The sequence below is a fragment of the Alligator mississippiensis genome, chromosome 2 (assembly GCF_030867095.1).
Source record: "Alligator mississippiensis isolate rAllMis1 chromosome 2, rAllMis1, whole genome shotgun sequence".
Lineage (NCBI taxonomy): Eukaryota > Metazoa > Chordata > Crocodylia > Alligatoridae > Alligator > Alligator mississippiensis.
Window position 1 is genome coordinate 159,737,569 of NC_081825.1, and position 23,805 is coordinate 159,761,373.

General features: G+C 43.0%; 1 protein-coding gene across 2 annotated transcripts in view; it reads right to left on the minus strand.

Moving 5' to 3' along the window:
- STPG2 (sperm tail PG-rich repeat containing 2) overlaps positions 1-23,805 on the minus strand; it is a 623,148-nt gene that overhangs the window by 199,506 nt on the left and 399,837 nt on the right. For both annotated transcript variants that reach the window (XM_059722337.1, XM_059722336.1), the window contains exon 12: positions 12,167-12,282. In XM_059722337.1, coding sequence (XP_059578320.1) covers positions 12,167-12,282 — 116 coding nt within the window. The remainder of the gene's footprint in view (positions 1-12,166; positions 12,283-23,805) is intronic.

Genomic DNA, 23,805 nt, shown 5'->3' on the forward strand with positions numbered 1-23,805 from the left:
TCATCCTTGGGAACATTGACCTTTTAAGAAAAGACTCTGGTGACTTGGTCATGTCAAGCAAATATTGCATCACAGGATTCCAAAGAATGTGCTGTACTCAGAAGCTTGTAAATGATCTAGGAATAGAGGCAGACTGTTGGGCAGATTTCAGGATGTTTGCAAAGATGGCTTAGCGTCCTTTGGAATCTCTGTGTATGACTGGGAAAGGAGTGCAGAATGCCACTCTGGTCGGCAGAGTCAGCTTGCAGGTGGAGCTAGGCACTGCAAGATGGACTGGATCAAGTTTTGTGATGACCAGCATCAGAGGAGGAAAGAATCTGCTGCTCGGATTCAGAGCACTGCTAGTGCATGGGTGTGCCCTACCTGTGGGAGGGACTATTACTCACACATCACAGTCAATAGCCATCAAAGAACTCATCAGGGCATTCATCATGCTCTGTAAAGAATGACAGTGCAAATTGATTGATCATAGTGCAATTGTTGTGGAACTCAAAATCAGGGCGCCTAAGGTTTCATAGGCAAGGGCTACCTAGAAATTTTCCATTCCTTGCCTATTGCAAGGGGGATACTTATATTTTTAACATTAAGGAACAGATCTAAATTGCAATTCTTTATTATCTAATAATATTGAGTAAACTCTGCTTGTTCATTTTACGCACAAACTATTTGAGTAAAACTAAATTTACATTAAGATTTAATTGTCAGGTGTAGTGTTTGGAGCACAGGAAAGCCAGTTGCTCTCTGTACAGCTAAAGATTAATCACACAGTCCTTCAGAGTACCCTGTTCCTCTCTGGTAGTTGGGATTTGAGACTACGATCAAATTATCTGACCTGACAGCAGCATTGCCAGTACTCTTTTCTTGTTTGTCAGTGAGACTTCTGAACCTTTGCAAATTGATCTAAAACTTGTACTCTCTTCAGAAAAGTTTCCCTAAAGCAATCTGGTTTTTCAAAAGACACTACAATCTAACAATAGCATCTGTGGTTAAAATAATCCAGTTGTGAAAAAGATGAACTGCTACTTGACTGAGCCCAAGTCTCAGAAAATACCAAACCCAAAAGGGAAATTTTCATAAGCATGTAAAAAGTGGAAGGTGTAACAACTTGCATACAAAGGATTACCTACAAATGGTGTATGGTCTATGCAAAAAAAAACTTTTATCCATTATACTTAGGAAGTATTGAACTTTGAGTAGAGGGGCATACCATTATACCATTAATGAGGAAAGAAGAAATAGGCAGAGTGGTGACATGTCATCACTATGTTAGATGACTTACCCACACTTAGATCTACAAAGAGTATAATTATAACCCTGAGTTTTATGTAGCTTGTTGCCTTCCATGGCACACAGAATAACTGATGAGTTGCATTAGCTGCAAATAGGCTTTCTTGTGATTCTGGCCTAATGGATCTGAGAAGCTGATAAATATTTTGAGATTTTGTATATGAACTCAGCTAACCCGTAACATTTTATACTCAGAAAGTCCGATCTGCATCTGAGGGATGACTATTTCCACAGTCCCATTATTCACGTTCTTAACATTAGAAGTAGTAGAAACCTTGTAACATAGGTGTAGAATTTGCTGTATAAATAATTCTTACTCATTTTAAACGCATGCATAATTGAAAAGTAGCCCTAATGATGTGTTATAGGGCAAATGTTGCATTATTGTATTCCAACTTTTTTTTTCCAAAAAAGCCCTTTATTTATTCATGAATCAAGTCATTCAATAGATTCCACATTTAAAGATACATCCAATTCTCCAAAACATACATAAAGACAAACATTCATCTCTTATTAACAACTCTACCACAATCCAAATCAACATCTATAGAAGTCCTGTGCTCCCCTTCTCTCCCAGTGTCTGATAACTTCCCATCTCCGTTGATGTTAAGACCCCATGTTTCCCAAATTCCATAAATTCAGCCCTTCTTTTCCCTACAACTCTGCCCAGAACAAATCTCATTATCTTCTACTCATCATGTATTTTAAATGTACACCTAAGTGTTAGTTCATAGAACATGTACTATAATATTTTAAAAGTTGCTCAATGTTCTGCTTTGGAGGCAAAAGATTTGTTTTAAGCTACTTCCAAAAACTTCCACCAGATTTCCAAGTAAGCATCTGTTCACCTTCTCACATGTAGAACACTGACTTGATAGGAAAATTTTTCCATTGCTATAACTTCCCAAACTTTTTAAAATCCTTCAGTGATTTTAGGGGTATCTCCTCCCAGGCTTTAGTAATTGTAATTCTTCCAGCTACTAGAAGATGAGTGATTGATTCCCTATGGCACATATATGCTGCAGAGTTCTCAAGAAGGTTCAATAGGAACACTAAGGCTAAGCACATACAGTCCAAAAGCCCAAGGTTGAATAAATTAAATCTTCGCAAGTTAGTTGAAACTGCATAGATAGAACCAATAAGCAAGTGAACAGACAAGTCACTTTTGATTCTGGAAATGCAGCCACATGTGGCCCAGGCCATAAATCAGGGGGCACTAGAGCAAGCCTTCCTGCTAGCCTGGGGAAGACAGGTTGGACCAAGGCTATCCTGTCCACCCTACGAGGGGGGTGTTTGTGGAGGAGATGCAAAGCATCCTGGGATGCTGGGGGACTGTGAGTTAACTTAAATCTGGAGAGGATCTTGGATAGTTCAATAAACTGATTAAACCTAAATCAGTTAAGTCTGATACTTCATCCACCCAGGTTTATCTTAAGCCAGTTTTGGCTTTTTGAAAAGCAGTTTATGTGCACTGAATATCTGTTGTATTACAGATTTGAACTGGTTTCTGATCATTTTACTGGTTTATGTGTAATTTCTGTCCCTAGCCTTAGGGGTTATCTGATAATTGGCATTGTATTACTTCCCTCACCATGTCTCTAACCATCTTCCAAAAAAATTTAATTCTGGGATACATCCACCACATGTGGTAGAATCCTCTCAGCTAACCACCCTCCATCCAACACTTGCCTGTTCCTATACTATAACTGCATTTAATTTTAAGTGGGGTGAAATACCATCAATATAGGATTTTAAAATAATTATTTTTATTATCGTGTAGATAGATGTGTTAGAACCATTATGCCAGATGGCCTTCTATTCTTTAGCATTAATTTCTGATCCAATGTCATTAGCCCACTTTTGTCATAAAATATTTTTTCTTTTATATGAGTATTTAAAATTGCTTTATATAACACAGACAAAAGGCCAAGCATAATGCAAGGCTATAGTGTTGAACAACAATAATAAATATTGTGGATGTTAAATAGGTTGTATAGAAGTAATATTTTTGTGCAACAGTGTTTCCATATGTGTTTATCCAACTCTTCAATTACATCTCTCCAGCTTTTATTGTTTCAGCCTACATTAAGCCAAAGATCATATTAATATTAAATTTGCAGAAGCCCACACATTTTCCATCTGTGGAAAACTGAACAAAATTCATAACTATATAATAAAGATATACCACACAAATCTACAGGCAAACTAAGAAAGGACTGCCAAGCTCACTTTCATATTGTCAATTTAAAAGGGGACAAGCATTCAATATGGAAAAAGCATTAATGCTGTTTGCTGCATTTAGGGTGCCTGTAGATGTGTGGGGAGGCTGCTCTGGCATGGTGTAATTACAGTGCATTGGAGCCGTGTGTAGCACACTCCAGGAGACTCGATTAATCAAGTGTACGGTCTTTGCAAAACATCGATTAATCGAGTCTCCTGGAGTGTGCTAATTAACATGTTCCAGCAGCCTTCGCATCTTGTATATTAGTGTCCCCATGCTTCAAAATGGTGGTGGGTGTGCTTTAACTAAAGCTCATTCAATGAGCACATGTAAAGACATCATTTAGTGTTAAAAATATATATATATTATGTGCATATGTTGTACAACAGCACATCAAAGGCTAAAAGTTTCACCAACATGTCTAAAAACAAACAAATAAACCTCATTAGTGATCCAGTAATTTTACATGGAATGACTCATTGGTGCATTAGCATATTATTTCACAAGCTGTATTCTCCCTTCCTATACTGTGCGGCACTGGTTTGATTTTCTGAGGTGCTTACAGTTGCTTAGCACCTTTAAAAAACATATTACTAGTTTGTGGAGACTGTAGTACAATGTGATGCTGTACAAACAAGAACAATCTAGCCTGAGTGCTAGAAGCAGGATAAGCATAATGATGCAGTGCTCTGTCCAAACTAACTAGCTATGCTGATGCTGGCATTTGAACTACAGGCAGTCCTTGGACTTAGGATACAATTGGTTCTTGAAAATCACATCTTAAGTCGAAACACTGTAACTCAGAACCAATTTTCTCATAAGAATCAATGTTATAAATGGAGGATTGGTTCCTGAACCAAGGCCCAATACCCTATTTTTACCAAAAACTACCCCAGAATTTTGTACTCAATCAATTATAGATGAGTAATATAGCTATATTAATGTGTTTATATTGTAAATAGCAATCATAATGATTTGGAAGGACTTCTTTGAGATGACTTTGCTGGACTTTTTGAAAGGCTCTTGGTTGGACTTTTTGAAGGGTTCTTGGCTGGAGTCTTCTCAGGAGTCTTGGCTGTAGGGTTTTCTGAAGTCTTGTCTGCTTTCTTAAAGAAAGTGTCTAAGGCAGTTTGGACAGATGTTCTCCAGGGAGATGAGCAATGCAGTGAACTTGTTTGCTGGCATGGCATCACATCAGATCAAGCATTGTAAGTCGAAACTGACATCATACAATTGAAACAGGGTGTCAATTTATAAACGTAAGTGTGAAACGTAACTTGAAACGTTGTAAGTCAAGGACCGCCTGTAGTTCATGTATCTCTATACAGAAAGGCATTATGACATGCAGACATACCTTTAATTTCCATATGCCATGATAAGCCATAAATTTTCAAGCAGAACTTAATGAAATCAGAAAGGATTTATTTTAATAAGCGACGTCATTATATGATTCAATTTCATTTTTAAAAGCTGCATAGAAGATTCTCCACAAGATCTTTATCCTGAACTCCTGCCATTTTAAGACCTGTAAAACTGGTTGGAGTGATGTAATATGTTGTAAAACACCTGTATCTGGCTGGGAGAAGGCTCTGACAGTGCAGATATTAATGATAGCAATGGGTCTAATCTTTCAAGGGTCCCCTGACAAGTCCTTGGAATAAGGAATGTAGGAGGGAAAAGCAATGGCATGAAGTGTTGCGGGCAGTGCCACACATATAAGGAAGCCCAGAGAGGCTACTGTAACTGGTGACAAGCCTCCAAGGCTATCTATATTATATTAGAGATCATGGATTAGCCCAGGAAAGGGGGCACAATGGTGGCTTAAAGTACAAGTTATGTGTAGTGCCTCTGAGAGTCACAGTAGACACGACCTCACCCTTTGAGTATATTTGGGGAAAACAATCTACTCTAGGATGCAGAAAGAGATGTTTGTATATATTCAAATGAAGAAGAACCTTCATTCCCCTTTACATTTCTTGAAATTGTTTCTATATGCATACAGAAACGACTTTTTATATAAACAACTGTTTCTATATGCACCTGTTGCTGCAGCCCATATTCATCAGGACAAGGGCTGCAGAATGGAGCCCTAGTGAGTATACTGTCATAATATGAAGAAGGAAAATGATAAGAATGTTTATGTATTCTCTCTCCTTTCCTACTGGCACATTTTAGTCTCCTTCCAAAATAACACTAAACTCACTGGTACAAGAAGCTTTTGCTCATTATGATTCTCAATTAAGGGAGCATAGTTTATGAAAATAAATAAGCACCTATGTTACTGTATCTGGAGGGACTTCTTATGAGTCATGCAGTAAAAGCATCATGGTCACAGTTCTTTGTGGATTTTATTTTATGTAAATATGGGGAAAAATCTTGTAGCAAATAAAGCAATGTAGCTGAGGTATCTAATACATAATAAATTAGATGAACATTATGGACAAATTTAAATGCTACTTCAACATAATCTTTGTGCTCATCAGGACAGAATCCCAGGTGTACTATGATTTCACAGCTATAAAATTTAAAGCAAAATTCATAACCTTGGACAAGACTGCCCAAGTATACCTGCTTCCATTTTTACCTGCATTTATTTCTAGCCTTTGGAGTTCCTGAGATAACCTAAGAATTGTGTCAACACTTTTAGCCTGCAGAAAGCTTGAAATAATAGAACCCGAAGGTGTGAACTGACCCATTTTTTTGTCTGTCAAGGCTCAGTGAACTTCATAATGCTGCAGCCATGAAAAATGTTTTTTTTCAAAATCTCAGTATTCAGCATTTGTGCAGAAGAATTGTGAATTCTTCTGCAGCCAGACCTTCCCCCCCCCCCCCCCCTCTTTCTGCCCACAAAGAGCCTAACTGCAACTACCTCTTGCTCTCCACATCTCTTTACAAAGAATTCTTGTTTGGTTTATATTGCCGTCTCTCTACACTTTTCTACACAGCCTGAAAGCACTATGCCCAGAGAAACTGTAAAGCTGAGCCATTCAAGTCCCACTCTCCCTCACAAAATACAAATAGAAGGAAATTCTGAATCAGGTGATCAGGTCCAGGAATGGACCTGGCTACAGGAATGCACTAAAAAAATAATCCTTAAATTAACTGCTCTCAAAAAAATGGGGGGAAATAATTAAATGGGATTAGAATAAGTATGCACTGCTACTGCTTTTGGTCCACTTGTGCCAGGGCCCTGTTCATAATATGTTATTCTTATAGTCCCTCACCCTACTTCATACTCTGTTCTATGCTATCTTTTCACAGAATCTGATGAAGCAAACTTGGGTTCACAAAGCTTGTGCTCTATACATGTCTTATTGAGTTAATTTATAAAGGTGCATGTCTATCTGCCTTCACTCTATAGCCCCAGCGTTCCAAATGCTAAACTTGTCTGCAGCAAAGCTGTTACTGAATACCTGACCAGATGCACTAGTAACATATATAACATTAAATAAGAAAGATAGAAGTTGTGTTGTTGATATACGTGGATATTTGTGTGCATGTACATATACATACTAGGCCTATGCAAATAAGGAAGTATTCAATTCAGATTTGGATTTGGCTGATTTGGAGGACAGTGATTCAATTCAGAGATTCAGATCGCTGTCCTGAATCAATTCAGTGCTGATTTGGAGAGATTTGGTGATTCAGATTGGCCGGGGAGAGGCAGACACAGCCGGGCAGCTGCAGGTTCTCCCGCGACTCCTCCAGCCGTGTCTGCCTCTCCTCAGGCAGTGGGAACTGTGGGATCCTGTGGCTGCCCTGCCCAGCCCCATCCTAGTCCTGGCACTTAAATAAAAAAAAAAAGCCCCGCACTCATCAGCTACAGAAGTGGCAATCGGGGACTCTGGGTGCTCATGGATCACCACCCATCGCCTGGGACCTGCACAGCAGCTGCCCCATGGCACGGGTGCAATGCAGCTCAGCAGGGCACCACGCACTGTATGGGAGCTGGGGCTGTGCGGTGCTGGGCTCTGGGTGACAGCTGGTGAGTGTGGGGGGGGGAGGGGGGTTCTTTTTTTTAAATGCCAGGAGGCTGGGCCGGGTGGGGGATAGGCAGCCATGGCTCCCCCACCTGGCCCAGTTCTCCCACAGCTCCCCTAGCTGTACCTGCCTCTGCCCCGCTGGGAGCACCTGTTGGGGCTCTGCCCTGCTGCCTCTTGCCCAGCCGGTGCAGGGGTGGGAGGGCACGATACGGGCATGGCTCACACTGGACGGAAGCAGGGCATAGCCCCTGCTCCCAGCGCTTCTGTGCCCACATCAGCACTGGAAGTGGGGACTATGCCCTGCCACCACTTGCCAGTCAGTGCGGGAGGCTCAGGATGCAGGTGTAGCAGCACTGGGAGTGGGGGCTATGCCCTGCTGCCGCTTACCCCCTTCCACCTGGAGCGAGCCACGTCTGCATCCCGCCCCCTCCCCTTGCCCCAGCTGGGCAAGTGACAGCAGGGCACAGCCCCCACTCCCAGCACTGCTGCACCTGCATCCCTTGCCCCCCTCCCCGAGTAACGCGTCCCCCCACCCCAACTGGGCAACTGGTTCCAGCCCCAGCCCCAATCCCTCCCTCCCCCATGCTCCTTCCCTCCTCCCTCCCACAGCCCCCAACAGACAGCTGCCTCCAGCTGACACAGTGGTGGAGCAGGCAGCTGCTGTGGCTCTAGCACTGACCTGGAGTGCAGACAGGAGCTGCTAGGCTGTGCTGGAGGCCAGAGGTGGTGGGAGTGCAGGGGTGAGGGGGACAGGTGTCTGCAGGCAAGAGGAAGGGGTCAAGCTGCTTAACTCCCCCCCACCTGCCCTCCCACTGCATCCCATACTACTTGCCCCTCTACTGCCTCTTCACCATCTGCACCCCCATTTTCTCCCTTATCACCTGCTCCCCTGCTATTGCTTTCTCCGAGGCAGAAGTGCAGGGGGCAGGGAACAAATTTAAGATGACCCTTCAACATGGAAAATTATACCAAATGTATACATATTTATACATTTTGCTTCTATTAAACTGAATTACTGGGGTATCATCTTAAATTCAGGGTTGTCTTGGATTTGAGTATATGGTGCAAAGATTGTATATATATATATATTTATAAATTATACACGTATAGATATAAATGAACAATATATATAATAACAATACATACATTTGATAAAGAAATGGAGACATGGAGAAGGTGATGAAGAACAACATGGAGAGAGATCTATGTAAATCAACAATACAATTTTTACTGTTCGAATTTATTTGCAACATATACTGGCAAAACTGACATTAACAAAGGTGACTAAAGAGAGTTTAAATATGAAAAGTTAAAACTTGCTAAAATTATTAGCAAAACTCTTAAAGCATAGAAGAATTCTAGCAGTATGCTTTTCTACTATGAATGAATTCATTTTTTGAATGATTTTAAATAGTCCCTCATAAATCATGCCAAAACTAAGCCACAGACAAGTTTAAGCTTAATCACGGTTCAGCTATACCAAAATTGAGGGCACCCAACTGGGCAGTTAGATCCTTTTCAGAGAATGATTCATTCTCAGACAGACGATTTACCCAATGCCCCATACTCAGATTAGGATTGAACAGAGCAAAAAAAATCAACCACAAACAGAGGTAACACCAAACACGTTCTTTCTTCCCATTAGATAGTACAGGAAAAATCATTCAAGAATTCAGCACCACCATTGCAACAGTATATATTAAATATAGCTCCAGTTCCAATCAATCTATGTTTTGAAATAATTGACTCCTGTGTTGACATCCTATCCCACCCAAGCTTGGTTTTCCAAGCATTAATTCTCCAGTACAGATGCCTTACCAGTTTCTCTTAACAGATACAATTGCTGACATATTTATTGCACATATATTTAATTTCCCTAACTCTGTCTTGCCCCTTTCAATGATTTATTTTTGTTATTTATAAATTTCCTCAATTTTTCTCTTCTTTCTTGTCAGAACATTCCCTTTTCTTTTCCCTCCTCTTGGTTTCCCTGCTTACTCGCTTGTGCACTCTCTCTCTCTCTCTCTCTCTCCCCCCCCCACCCGTCTCTGCCCCTCACCCAACCACCTTCTTTGTCCTCAGTTTTTCCACTTTATTCTTTGAAATTACTCTATTCTTTATCCCTCTTCTGTAGACCATACTTTCAACTCTTTTGTTTCTTACTGCCCTATTATTTGTCTCCATTGCTCCACTCCCTTTACTGCTCCCTTTCCAGATTCTACCTGTAATTATTTGAGAATATATATTAGTCACAGTGCAGGATATAGGCACCTCATAGTCACTTGCAAATGCATTCCACACCACCACTATGAGTTATGAAAATATTATACCCATGTTATGGTTGAGGCACAGGGAGATCCACTGGCTTGCCCAAATAAATGCAGGAAGTCTGTAGCACAGCTGGAAAATGAATTCAAAACAACTAATTCCCACAATCCATTGTCCTAACTTCAAAGATATCCATCTTTCCCCTCATCCCACACCACGGAAAAGAATAGTCAATTCCTTTTCCCATATAGGAAAGATAATAGAGAGGGAAACAGGAATTCTCTTTCAGCCCCCCTAGACTTAGAAAAAAAGGCAATAGGTTCAGAAGTGAAGCAGAACTGAAGGGGAGAGGGCAAGGGAAGAGAGATGAGATTTTTATACCCACTGCCATCAGGGGATCAACAAGGAATTAGTAGAGTCTTCTCACTTTCCCCTTCTTACTCCATGATCTTCCCTTCAGTCTTTCTCTCTCTACTGCCTGAAAAGGTCAGCTTGTATGACTTCCTCTCAAGTAATAGTTACCTATTTGCTCTAAGGTTGCCATTCATCTGTTCTTTCAGGGAGCTTTCAGATCCACACAGCTGGGGCTTAAATTCAAAATTAATTTGTCCTTGTCTAAGCCACATTGGAATATATATAATGTATACTGCAATGGAAGGATCCAGGCACTAAAATTGGAACTCACCACTTCAGACTCAACGGGGGGGAAGTGGGAAAGAAGGAACACTGATTTCCTCTCATCTGACTCCAAAGGGAGCAACAGAAATGAAGTGAGATTTTATCCCACCATTAACTTACAATACAGGCAGTCCTCAATTTATGACTGTTCAAGTTCTGAGAAACGGCACTTACGACCTTTGTAATTTATGACACTGTTTCGAGGTTCCGATGGGGTTCTGACTTTATGATGATGGACACAGCTGCCTCCAGTTGGTAAATCTGTTGTGGTGTGTCATGGGGGTGCAGATCAACACCCCCACGGCAAGGGAGGGATTGGGGCTGGGGCAGGGATAGGGGCTGCCCAGCAGGTAGGGGGGCATGGGAAAGGTGTGGGGTAGCTCCCGCTGCTGTGTGCTGCTGGTCCGGGAGGGGATAGGGGGGCATGTGCCCCCAGATCTGCATGGGGTGGGTGGGGCTGGGGCTGTGCCAGGCTGCACTCTGGGTGGATGGTTGAAGGTGCAGGGGCTATGCCCTCCTGCCACTCACCAAGCCAGGGCAAAGTGGAGCCACTGCACTGCCTCCGGACAAGCCGCTCCGGCCTCCCGCACCTCCTGGCCCTGCCTCGCCCTGCCCAGACTGGGTGCGTAGCAGCAAGGCATTGGGGGGGGGGAGGGGCATGTGCTCCCAGATCTGTACAGGGTAGGCAGGGCCGGGGCTGCCCAGGATCCAAGCTGTGCTCTGGGCAGGTAGCAGGGGCTATGGGCAATTTTAGGGTGGCTGCAGCCCCCCCCCCCATAGCCCCCACTCCACCATCCGCCCCGCACAGATCTGGGGGACACCCCCCATATCCTGCCGCTGCCACCGCTCACCCAGTCAGGGTGGGGCAGGGCAAAGCTGCAGCGTGTCCAGGAGGTGCAGGGAGGCCAGGGCAGCTCTGGTTGCTGCACACCGCTTGTCCATAGGCAACACAGCGGCTCTACCCCACCCCAGCTTGGCGAGTGGCAGGATGGCATAGCCTTCGCTCCCAGCCCTGGCCCTGCCCGCCCCTCACAGATCTGAGGGCACATGCCCCCCCCATGTCTTATTGGGCTGGTGGTGGGAACAGTGGTGAGAGCCACCAAATGACCAGCTCCCAGACTGGCATCCCACAGCGGCGGGAGCTGCCCACCTCCTCCCTGCATCTACCACACCAGCTGGGCAGTCCTTGCCCCAGCTCCTGTCCTAGCCCCAGCCCCAAACCCTCCCTTGCTGCATGGGCATTGTCCCCCCACCACAACAGACTTCCCAGCTGGAGGCAGCTATGTCAAATGTGGTAAAGGAACCAATCCCCCATTTATAACATTGTTCCTATAGGTAAACTGATTCTGACTTACAATGTTTTGACTTAAGACATGGTTTTCAGGAACCGATTGCATCGTAAGTCTGAGGACTGCCTATAGACATAATTTGGCTGTCTCCAAATTGTCACTTTACCTGCTCACAATAGGCCACAATTCTAAAACTTCATCTCTATTCTTATTATGGCAATGTAGAAGTTGTCACTAGGTACTTAAATAACTAGATATCTAGGGGTGCAGACAGAAGTGCAGCTCCCAGCTGTAACTCAGAACCATTTCTGCAAAGTGTTCTGACTTACAACATTAACCCAGACCAAACAGAAAATCACAGGCGCAAAAAAAATAATCTAGGTAAGGCCAGAATAAAAACCAGCCCCAATATGTGACTCATAAATGCCAGATCAACAAACCTCATAATCTCCAGGGCCAGGAGTAATCTCTTTTGGTTCTTTAAAACGTTCCTCTCTGGAAGCAAATAAGGAAATGCTGGAAGCTGATTTCACAACAGGGTTGTATGTCCCAGGCCCTAAAAAGGGAAAAAATAGAATATTATTTTAAAAAGTGATTTCTAAGCATCTTAGAATTCTGTATAGATGGCCTTGGTGCAGGTCAGGATGGTTGTATAGCATGAATGCTAAGTGTACACGATCTTTTGTTTACTGTTTGTGCCTATGATGGGTGTGGGAAGAATCAATCATTTACCCAGCTTCAGAAAGTGTTTGGACAAATTATTGGAGGAAAGGTGCCTCAGTAGCTGCAAGTGAGAAAGTGGAAAAAACCCTGGTCATACCCTGTTCACTCTCCCTTACAGCACCCATTCTGCCACTGTGACAAAGGATATCGATACTGGGCAAGAGGGACCTATGGTCTGGCCCAGTAAATGACAGTTCTTATGTTCTTATCATAGCATCCATGAATTTACTTTCCCACTTTCTTCATATTCTGTAGTTTTTGTACTGCTTCTATATTTGGCAAAGGATAATGTGGATAAGTTGCTTTTTTTTTAAATCTTTAATTTTTCAAACAACAAATTCAATTATTGGTTACATCAGTGTAAATCCTGCAAAAAGTCAATGAACTTTGACTTGCTTGGAATGTGCATCAGCCTAGCTTACAGCAGATTCGGCCACTTGTATAAAGTAAAATAAATGACCTCTCATTCTTTGAAACACTGGCTCAGTATTTCCTGAATTTTTGATACCCAGGGCACACTTTTTCTGGGTTAAAATTGGTGGCACATTTTTACACCTGAAAAGGGGAGCAAGGAAAAGTGGTAGCAGCAACACAAACACAGTTTGCCAATGTCTTTCTCGATTCTGTTGCTACTTCTCCCAGCACCCCATTCCCTAACTGCAGTCCGCATGCAACTTCCAGGTGCCAAGGAGCTGTGCTAGGATGAGCCATCTGGAAATTCCTATTGATGTGCCCTGCCTCCACCCCAGGGACATGGCTGCACCTCACTCTGCAGACATGCTGTGACTCCCAATTTAAACAAAAGAAAGAAAAGTATCATTTTTGACGGCACACTTCTGCCACTCTGATGGCACACAGGTATGCCCTTGCACACCCTTTCAAAATCACTACACTAGCCTAATTTAGGGTGCTGTCACACATTCAACTTAACACTTACTAAATGCAGTTTTCCTTCTTTCTAGAAATTTCTTTTTCACTGTTTTTATGCAGAGATATTTTATTTGTTATTTACTGAGTGAGACCCATGCATGATAAAGGCCATGTACAGACACTTGGGCCAAGTGCAGACATTACATCTTTTCCAGGTTAGGTGGTCCAAAACTGGTCTACATCTGTAACAAAATAGAAGTTTGGGGCACAAACTCTGTTTAAAAATGGTGGATCCCAGTCTAAGACAGACCTGGATCTATGAAGTATCAGACTTACTTGATCTAGGTTAGACTGGTCTATCAAACATCACTACCAGATCTGTACACTAATCAAAGTAGGCCACTGCCCACTGATTCCCTGTTAGCTGTGCAGGGTCCCTGCTAACCTTCCCTTGCAGAGAGCCACAGCTTGGCTGCTCCAGCCAAGCAGTGCACCATCTGAATGCCTAGCTGGCCTCACCCCCAAGCTCTCTAGCTATCAAGAGCAGAAGGATAGAGGCAGGGGATGGAGCAGGACTTGTGAGCTGCTGAAGGGAGGAGGTGCCGGTGGTGCACCCCACATTCCCAATCAGGTTGGTGGGACCCAGAGTGTCCCTGTTTTCAACCCTGGGACCCTGACCAGAGAGGCTCTGGGAAGGGTTCAAAGGATTCCCATGTCTGCAGAGAAGCAGCTTCAGCCAGGAATTTGACACTGACTCTGGGGGTATATATCCTGCAAGCCTTTTCTGGATCTGCTCCAGCACAGGGTCCCAGGGCTCAGACGAGACACAAGAGGGACATTGTGCCCTGCCAACCCAGCTGGGAATGCAGGGTATACCACTGACATTGCCTCCCACCAGGAATTCACAAGCCCTACCCCCCCACACTACCTTTGTCCTGCTTGGGGTGGACCCCCATGCTCCCCAGTCAGGTCAAAGCCCAGGGACCCCCATGCTGCCAAGTGTGGGGGAGCACACCTCCCTCTACTGGCTGTCTGCAGCTGCCAGTTGCCTAACACAGCTACTGGGCCACAGTGGGTTGGCTGCCAGGTCATGGCTTCTGCCGCCGGCAGTCACACGCAGGGTTAAAGCTAGGTGGCAGGGCAGCCCTGGGAGGCAGGCAGCCAGCTCCATGCACCCTGCCCTACTCCTTGTGCCATGGCCATGCCTGGTGAGGCACGGCCTGCACAGCAGGTACCAGGGCCCACACCAGGCCAGGCAGGCCCCTCCAGCCCCACCCACGACTGGAAGCAGGGGGATGCAGGCAGGGAAATACCCTGGGTGGAAGATGGGGAGGTGGCTCTGCTGCTTGCTTCTAGAAAAGGCAGCAGAGCCCCTTCTTCCCAGGAAGCTCCAGATGGGTCCCCCAGGCTGCCGCCTGTGCAGCCGCCTCCCCTGCAGGGTTGCTCAGTGCCCGCGGCTGCACTGCCATAGCCTGATATAATCCTTGCAACCCCCAACATAAAAAATAAATTTAAATACGTAAATTTGATTTAAATATGTAAATTAGATTGTTTGCCAGTCCACAGTATAAAAAGGTTGAGAACCACTGGCCTAACAGATGACAGGACAGCTGAGAGATATGTATGCCCGGCAGCCAATGAGGAATGGTTCAGCCATATGGCTGTGCTAAGATGTCATCAACAATGTCTAGCACACTGGGAGATGTGCAGGAGTGCCCCCAACCTTCTGGCCTTGGTCAATGAAGTCATCTGCTTGCCCTTTCCCTCCCCACCCCCACAAAGAGCGAATGTGACTTCCATGCACTCGAAATCCAGTCTACACAGTTTAGAGAAACCTGCATAGATTGGTTCAATTCTGTCTTGGACTTTTTGATTGTCTATATTTAGCCTCTGTTTCTCCTGGGAGAGTTCCCGCTCTCCCAGGAAAACTAAAAGAGTACATATATTCAGGATTTTTCTCAGAAAGCAAAAATGGACACTCCAGGAGAAAAATAACCTGGGAGCAACCAGGGTTAAATCACTCCTGGGACAGTTTCTCCTTGGACAGCAGATGTCTATACATGATGTCTTCTGAGAGAAGACACAGCACAGTCCTCAGCATTCCAGAGTGCTTTGCTACTTCCTCCCTCCTCCCTCAAGGGGACAGTATGTCACTCACTGGACTGTCCTATTCCAGCCAAGCAGAGAGCAGAATACTGCCCCTTCACAATCTCCCATTGTGCTGCAGGGAGACGCAGGACAACTCTGAGCAGTCTGGATCAGTCAATCAAGGCTGCCCTCTGCCGTGCTGCCATCTATCTCTGGACAGACTAAGGGTGTGTGTAGATGACACGGGGACCCTAAACTGAAGTGGTGGGTTTTAAAATCATCACTTCAATTTAGGGCTGATTAAAACCCCGTGTCATGCACACACCCCGCTGACTTACCTGCCCCTCCAGTGGGGGGGGGAGAGTGAGCTGCTGGTGGGTGGAGCGGTACCTGGGTTGTGGGGGAGTGGGGCTGGTGCTTCCCTCTGCAGCAGTGGTGGCTCCCCGCAACAGCACCCGCCCACAGGCACCCGGCTCAGGCAGTCTCAGAGGGCATAGCAGCCGTGGAGTGAACCACTGGGCCTCCATACAGCTCAGGCAGGCAGGCAGGCTCCAGGGGGCAGGAAAAAAACGATCAGGCTTGTCACTTTTCTTGGGCAGAGCCTGCTTTCCTGGGCTGCTGCCAGGCTTCCTGCACGGCTTCCTGCAGAGCCCCTGAGCTGCATGGAGCCCGGTGCTTTGTTCCATGGCTGTAGGGGTAGCAAACTAAGACCCCTTGACTCCCAAGCCATTTAAGGTACATTACGCCACTGAATTTCCTACAGCAGCTGGTATATTCTGCTAAACACAAATTAAAATTCCCAATATTTCTTGCTTTAGTTTCAACTGATTTCAGTTTTACTTAATCCAGTATGTGTAACCTGCTTTATATTAATAGATTAGGTAATGAAGAGTTTTATGCTGAATTTAACATCAAACTTCAAAGTACAGAAATGTTACATAAGGATCACAATAAATGAATTCATCCCTTTAAAATGTTTATACAATATACAATACACTTGATATACAGATAACTTGACGAAGGATGCATTTCATGGGACATTTTCTAACCCACAGTTTCAAGTTCTAAACTACACTTATTTCAGTTTAAAATGATAATGCCGTATGCTAAAGCTTTACAAAGTACCAGGAACATAAATAACACTTTTTTTGGTTCATGTACAAGTTCGCTTGTAGCAAGATTTTTGCTCTATTCTGATGTAGATCGTCATACAGTGAGTGACTGCCTATGCATTTTGGCAGGTCATTTAAATGACCTCAGGAATTACTAAATTGCTTCTTGATTTCCTAATCACCCAACATTTGCACTTCCTTCTCAATGTGAGAAGTTAATTAAGTATTATTGGTGGACCAGTATTACTTGCAAAGAATCAGTATACAAAAAAATGTTTAAGTTTCCCAGTACCAGTGGATTTTAGGAGACATGCATAGCTACTGCAACTGCCCTGAAGAAATATGGTCAGTGGAAAGTTGAAAGGAAAACTGGATAATTCCCCTGTCACCTTCTGTTGTTTCTTGTCTTATATTTAGAATGTAAGCTCTCTTTTTGTTCTGTGTTTGTAACATACCCTGGACACTTATACACAAGCAGTTATGCTGCTCCGACACGCTGTAATTACAGTGCATCACAGCAGACTCAATTAATCAAGTCTGCAGGATCATGCTAATTACTATGCTCCAGCAGACCCCAGCATCACATGAATCAGCATTCCTGCACTGAAAAATGGTGGCAGAGGTGCTTTAACTAAAGCTTGTTGAACGCGACTTAGTTAAAGCGCCCCCACCACCATTTTTCAGAGCAGGAATGATGATGCATGTGATGCTCTGGGTGCTTTAATAAGAGCAGCTTTTGGAGTCATTCTAATTAAAGTGCCCCCCACCCCCACCCCACTCCCAGAGCACAGGTATAAATGCCTAGTACCTTGACTAAGCTTCCAAAGCCTCAGTGCAACACAAATAATACATAATGAGTGTCTTCTCCATTCAGTAAACAGACAATGCACTCACATAGGGCCCTATCCTAACAACAGTAAAATCAATGGAATCAGGATTGGGCTCGGATCGCATTCTGAAACTGGCTAGTCTATGGCTAAACTCTACTGGAACATGAATATGCACTATTCAGCTACAAAGGTCTACTCAGGTTAATAAAACATGACACACGTTGATTCACAATAATACTACTTTTGGAACAAGTTTGTCTTGAGTTTGTTACCATAATAATTATGTATATTTTTAATTAAGAAATAGGGTTTCTGGTCCTGCCATTTGTTACAGCAATTACTAATGTATTTACATATATGGCTACAGCTATTTAAACAGTTGCAATTAATAACTTTGTGGCTCTAACCTTACTGTTATATTCTTAAGTCCTTCACAGGGTTTAGACTTCACTTATCACACTGCCTGATATCACTCATCTTTTTCTGTTCCTGCATTATGACTGCTTTGAGACATCTAACATTAAAAAGGTTTACTGTACTATACAATTTTTATCATAGAATATATGTCCCATTGCATATGCTGCTATGTATGTGATATAGGTCAAAGGCATGCATTACCTCTCTTAGCCCCAGTTCAGAACTGAAATATGCAGAAGCTATCTTCTATTTATTTCCCAAAATGCCACATTTTAATCACAGGTCAACACAGAATAAAGCTTCTCATTACAAATCAAACATCTATGAAAAGTCTGCCTGTATCATGATTGGTATGTAATGGGAAAATCAAGAGCAGGTGATTCTTATAATTATATATTTTCCAGCCCTATGCTGGCTCATTCTCTATGAAATGTCAAGCAATGCTACAGGGCAAAAATAGCAGTGAACAGGTGAAATGGGTAATTTAAAATGAAAATCTGTACTGTTGCCCCTCACTCTGAGTATTCCAGTATATTAGGAAAGGACTGAAAATGACTGCTTTTGCAAATAAGAGTTTTAAAATTCAAACCTAGATCAGAAGTGTGAATTTTCCTTTGTTATAAGTAGAGAACTTATGACTCATACTCTGCTCACTTGCTTCTCAACATTACTGGCAGCTGCTATTACAGTAGCTTGTATTGACTTAGAAAAAAAAATCTACTAATAAGGATCTGAAATCTGAGGAGTGAAACGATACGCTGGACAATGCAATGAAAGTGGAAAACCTTGCTTTGAAGGGTTATGTTCATGATGTGCAAACTGTGGTTTTCATTTTTTTACTCAAATCAAGTAGCAGTAAAGAGAAAAATCAGAACATTGAGAAATATTATTACCACCATTGTCCAAGAAATATCAGATATAATATTCTTCCGAGGCCACTAAAACTCATTTTGATTTAAATGATACTTCAGGTTATGGTTAAATAAATGAACAGACCATTCAAACAGCCAGTTTGGTAAACAATATGCATGTAAACATATGGATAATAAAATACATAAAACTTATCAAAATAGTCCTGTATTTTGCTAAAATGTGAAACAAGGAGCTATACCACACAGGGGCTGAAAACAAAAGCAAACCAATGTCCAGCAGGACTTTCCTGGACCTGTGTAACCTGAAGAAATATTGTATCTAATAAGTAAAGGACCTCAGAATTATTTCAGAGCCCTCTGAATTCAAGATCCTAGCTGATACTTATTAGTTCAATATGCATCGGTTATTCATAAAATGCAAGAAAAAAGAGACTTTGGTATTTGATAAAAATGGATTCACCATTTCACAAAAAAAATACAAATATACTGCACTTTTCTGAAAAGCTTAACAATATATATATTTAAATATAAAGCCTTCCATTGGGTTTGTCACAACTAGGAAACTCTGCTACTATGTAAGCAACTTTGTTAAAAAATACTGTTAGGATTCCCATCATTAAAATGGAATATTAAAAGCCATCAGACTTCGTGTCGTTAGATTGTTCTGCTTCAAGAGGCATTCACTTGTATACATTTACTTACGGACAGGCATACAAAGTATCTGAGCACTCTGCAGCACTACAGAATGCAGTGCTATGCGGGTGTACAGGTGATCAAGTTCCCCAGCTGAACAAGCAAGGCAGGTTCTCCAGCCAGGATGCACTAGGGGGATCCCCCTTTCTTCCCCACACCCCACACAGAAAGCTGCCTTTCCTCTCTTCTTTGGCTGCCTCCAGCTGGCATCAGCTCCTATGGTGGCAACAGCTGATCAGGAAGTCACCTCTGCCTGATCAGTAGTTAGAAATGCAAAACTCTAGAATTCTTGGTTCAGAGGTGATACCTTTTATTAGACCAAGTTTTGGGCGCACACTTTCCTCAGGCTCAGGGAAAGTTATAGATGGTAAAAGGCCCCATAGATAGAAAATAAACTTTGGATTTTGGATTTAAATGTCATTGCTGAACAACAAGAAAGATTTAACAACAAAAAAGATTTCTACACCTTCCTGCCATCTGACACCACTAGGGAAGGAATCCTGCCTTATCTGCACATCAAAGAACTACTCACAAAGAGACTCTCATGGACCCAGAGGAACAGACTTCCACCTTCAGCTTCCTCTGTGCAAAAATGATGTTTATTTTCTACCTATGGGGACTTTTTACCATCAATAATTTTCCGAGCCTGAGGAAGGGCATGTGTACGTGAAAGCTTGCAGAAAAAGATTTTTTTTGTGTGATTTCTTAGTTGGTCTAATAAAAGGTATCATCTCTGAACCAAGAGTTCCAAAGTTTTACATTTCTTTTGGTTTCAGACCAACACAGCTACCAAATACATCCCTGATCAGTAGTTAGTCACACTGGCAGTCCTATCAGTTGCTGTAACTGGTTGGCAACAGTTGATGGGCCTGCGTGCCAGATCCTCCCCCAACAACAGTTCTGTTATAGCTGCCTGAGCCTGTGCTTCATGCCCCATTCCCCCAGCCCCGGTGACCAGAACCCCAGCTCTTGTTGATGTGAATGCTGTAGGAGCACTTCATCCAGGGCTTCTCACCCTGCTGCCACAGCATGGACTCTTGCCCATTCTCTGGAAGTCATGGCGGCACTGTGTGGGATCCCAATCCCCACAGACAACACACTGAGCAGGTTGCGTCCACAACCCTCACAGAGCCACCCTGTGCCCAGTCTCACCAATCAGCTGGCTGGCAGGACCAGACAGGGGAGCAGTGCACAGTGAACAAAGCTCTAGCTCTGCTGGTTCAGGAGCTGTGGTGGCATCAGGGTCCCAGCAGGGCTCCCTAACAGCTCATTGCTGAATGGGCTATTAAGGAGCCAGCCCCTTTCTTTCCCCCTTGGAGGTGAGAGAGAAAGCAGATGACTATGAGATACTGGGAATCCTAAAGACTGCTGTCCTGCTATGTGTAACTGTACAGGTGTTATAGCACTGCTGCAAATTTGCTCTTTGAAAATTCTACTTTTTGTAGCACTCTCAGCATCTTTGTAATGCCCCCAACAGCTTGAATGGCTGCACATTCCCTTTTTGTAGTGCTACAGAGCCATATTTAGTGCTATAATTCCTCTCCATGTCTTAAATGGGTCTGAGTCTGCAGCTGAAAAGGAACTTCTGTTAGGACTCCCAAGTTAAGCAGCAAATGCATGCTCTGGACAATTTCATTTTTCTGGTAGAATCAAAATTAAAAAGAGCAAACTCTGGACACATTCCCTTCCTTCAACTGATTGCCTACATGTAGGCAATATACAAAGAATATATTCTAAATGAGACCAGATCTCATATCCTGAAAAGCTTCTAAATCTAGGAGCTAAATAGGAATCCCCTGTCCTTTCAAGGTTTGAGCCCAAGTAGGCTCAGCTACAACAGATTAATTACATTGGAGGTAGAGGACAGGTAGTATCATGTAATGAAGAATGTACAGCAAAGACACTCTGAAGATATGGTCTTCACTTAAAATTTTCCTTTAACCAAGAAGTGGCAAAGGTATATGGCACATTCTAGCTGTAGTTACATCCAGTGCTAATTGAAATACAAATATTAGGCATTTGAGAGACCTGGTTCTCCAACAGTGGCTTTTAAATTCTTGTTTGGTGTTTTATTTCATAGAGGTGAGGGGTGATGCTTCAAAATGACTAACAAAGGAGCAATAAATCCTATGACAGTGTGTTGATTTCTCTGTATAATTTTGCAATGCTGAAAGAATCCAGGACAAAGGACAGCCCCCCCACTACATCTTGCTGCCACTTTTTCTAAGTAACATGCCAATAAGTTGTTCAAACCAGTGAAACATTACTACTTGGCCATGGTAATTGTGGATTGGAGGTAAGATGCAAGCAGCGGAAAGGAGAAAGGGAAGGGGAATCTGAAACTGAGGTGGATCCATGAGCATGAACTCAGAAAGAACATGGTGCATTGGATATGCTGCTACCCTACTTCTTGGATATGTCTCTTTGCAACTATGCAGAGTGGGACTAAACTGTTACGGTAACATTTTGAACCCATATTGTTGAGGCAAAAAAGATAACCCAAAATGCCGGGTTAGAACCCAGAGAGTTCTAATGAACGGATACACATTGTCTTGGTAAGAAGTGGCCAGTGGTGTCCCTCGGGGGTCCGGACGTGGTCCAGTGCTTTTCAACATATTTATCAATGATTTGGATGTGGGGGTGAAGAGGTCACTGGCCAAGTTTGCAGATGACACAAAGTTATGGGAAAGTGTGGTCAACACTTGAAGATAGGCTGCAGATACAGGCTGGCAAGTTGGGTGGATCAGAATCAAATGAAATTCAATGTTGAGAAGTGTAAAGTGCTCCATCTGGGGACAAAAAAAACCCTACACACCTACAGGCTTAGCAATACCAAGCTGACCAGAACCACGAATGAAAGGGACCTGGGGGTAATAACAGAACACAGTATGAATATGAGCCAGCAGTGCAACACTGTAGTCAACAAAGCAAATACCCTGGTATGCATCAATCGATGCATCTCCAGCAAAACTAGAGAAGTGATTCTTCCACTCTACTCAGCATTGGTGAGACCGCAGCTGGAGTACCGCATCCAATACTTGGCACCGTGCTTCAGCAAGGACATGGTAAAGCTCAAGAGAGTCCAGAGAAGGGCCACCTGTATGATCAGAGTCTTACACGATAAGCCATACAAGTAAAGGCTGAAGGACCTGGGACTCTTCAGCCTGAAATAGAGAAGGCTGATAGGGGACTTGCTAGCAGCTTACCGCAACATCAGCGGTGTACATCAAGGGCTCGGTGAACAACTGTTCACCAGGGCACCCTTGGGGAAAACCAGAAGTAATGGCCATAAACTCCTAGAAGACCATTTCAGGTTCAACATCAGGAAAAACTTCTTTACAGCCAGAGTGTCCAGACTGTGGAATAGGCTCCTTCCATATGTGGTGCAATCACCTACCCTGGAAATCTTCAAGAGGAGACTGGACTGGACCCCTTTGCTGGAGTCACCTGACCCCAACTGTTTTTCCTGGCCTGGTGCAGGGGACTGGATCCCATGATCTTCCAAGGTCCCTTCCAGCCTTACAATCTATGAATCTATGCTAAGCAGTAGAGCATCAAACCCATGGACTATGATGGAAGATATTCACAGTGAAAATAAATGACTTCCCTTTATTTAATTTTCCCTTTTGGCTTTTTCAAATGTAAACTAAGTGTGCACTTATAGTTCTCTCGCACCCTGAAATTCAAAATCTAAGTATTTCAGTCAGATATGGAAGATAAATAGAAAGTATTTCAAAATGATAGAAAAATATTGTTATTCCTCACTTCATGAGGTACCTTCATCCAACCTGAGGCTCTGGTTCTGTTAATGTTAATATAAATTAGTTTAAGCTTTCTAAATTGAAATATTCCTGGTATACCAACAGCAAATGCATTTGAGAAAGCAGATGGCCCTCTGCTTTAGATAATACAGACATAATATTAAGATATAAGAATAATTCAATTATTTGTTACCATGAATAATTTACCCTTTGGTGCTAAATAGTAGCCTTTTTAATATACTCTGAAAGTGTGCAGAAAGGTAATCAAGCACATCTTTCCCAAAGGATAAAGGCTGTTTGTAAATCTATGCTGTCATTAATTTAGAAGGAAAAACAACAACAAAGAAAAGTTAAGAGCTTGGTTTCCTGTACAGTACTCTATAAATGCTGGATAAGTAAAACATTTAGGTTAATAGGACTCTGCGGGAATATACAGGACAATCTGTAATGGGAAGGTAAGAGCTAACCTGCTGAGTTTTCAACTTAAAGCATTTTTTTCCTGTTACTTGCTCTGTCATCACGTTTGCTTCTAAGTCACTGTACATCTAAACCCATAAAAAGCTGGGAGACATTCTATATAGACAACAACAGTATTATGAAAATGGCATGTCCTTAAAGACTGATTTTACAACAGTATTTACAATGCAGCTCATCTCTCTTTAGAAAGCTCTCTCAATTCTCTACAATTGAAAAAGTATACTGGACCACTGCAG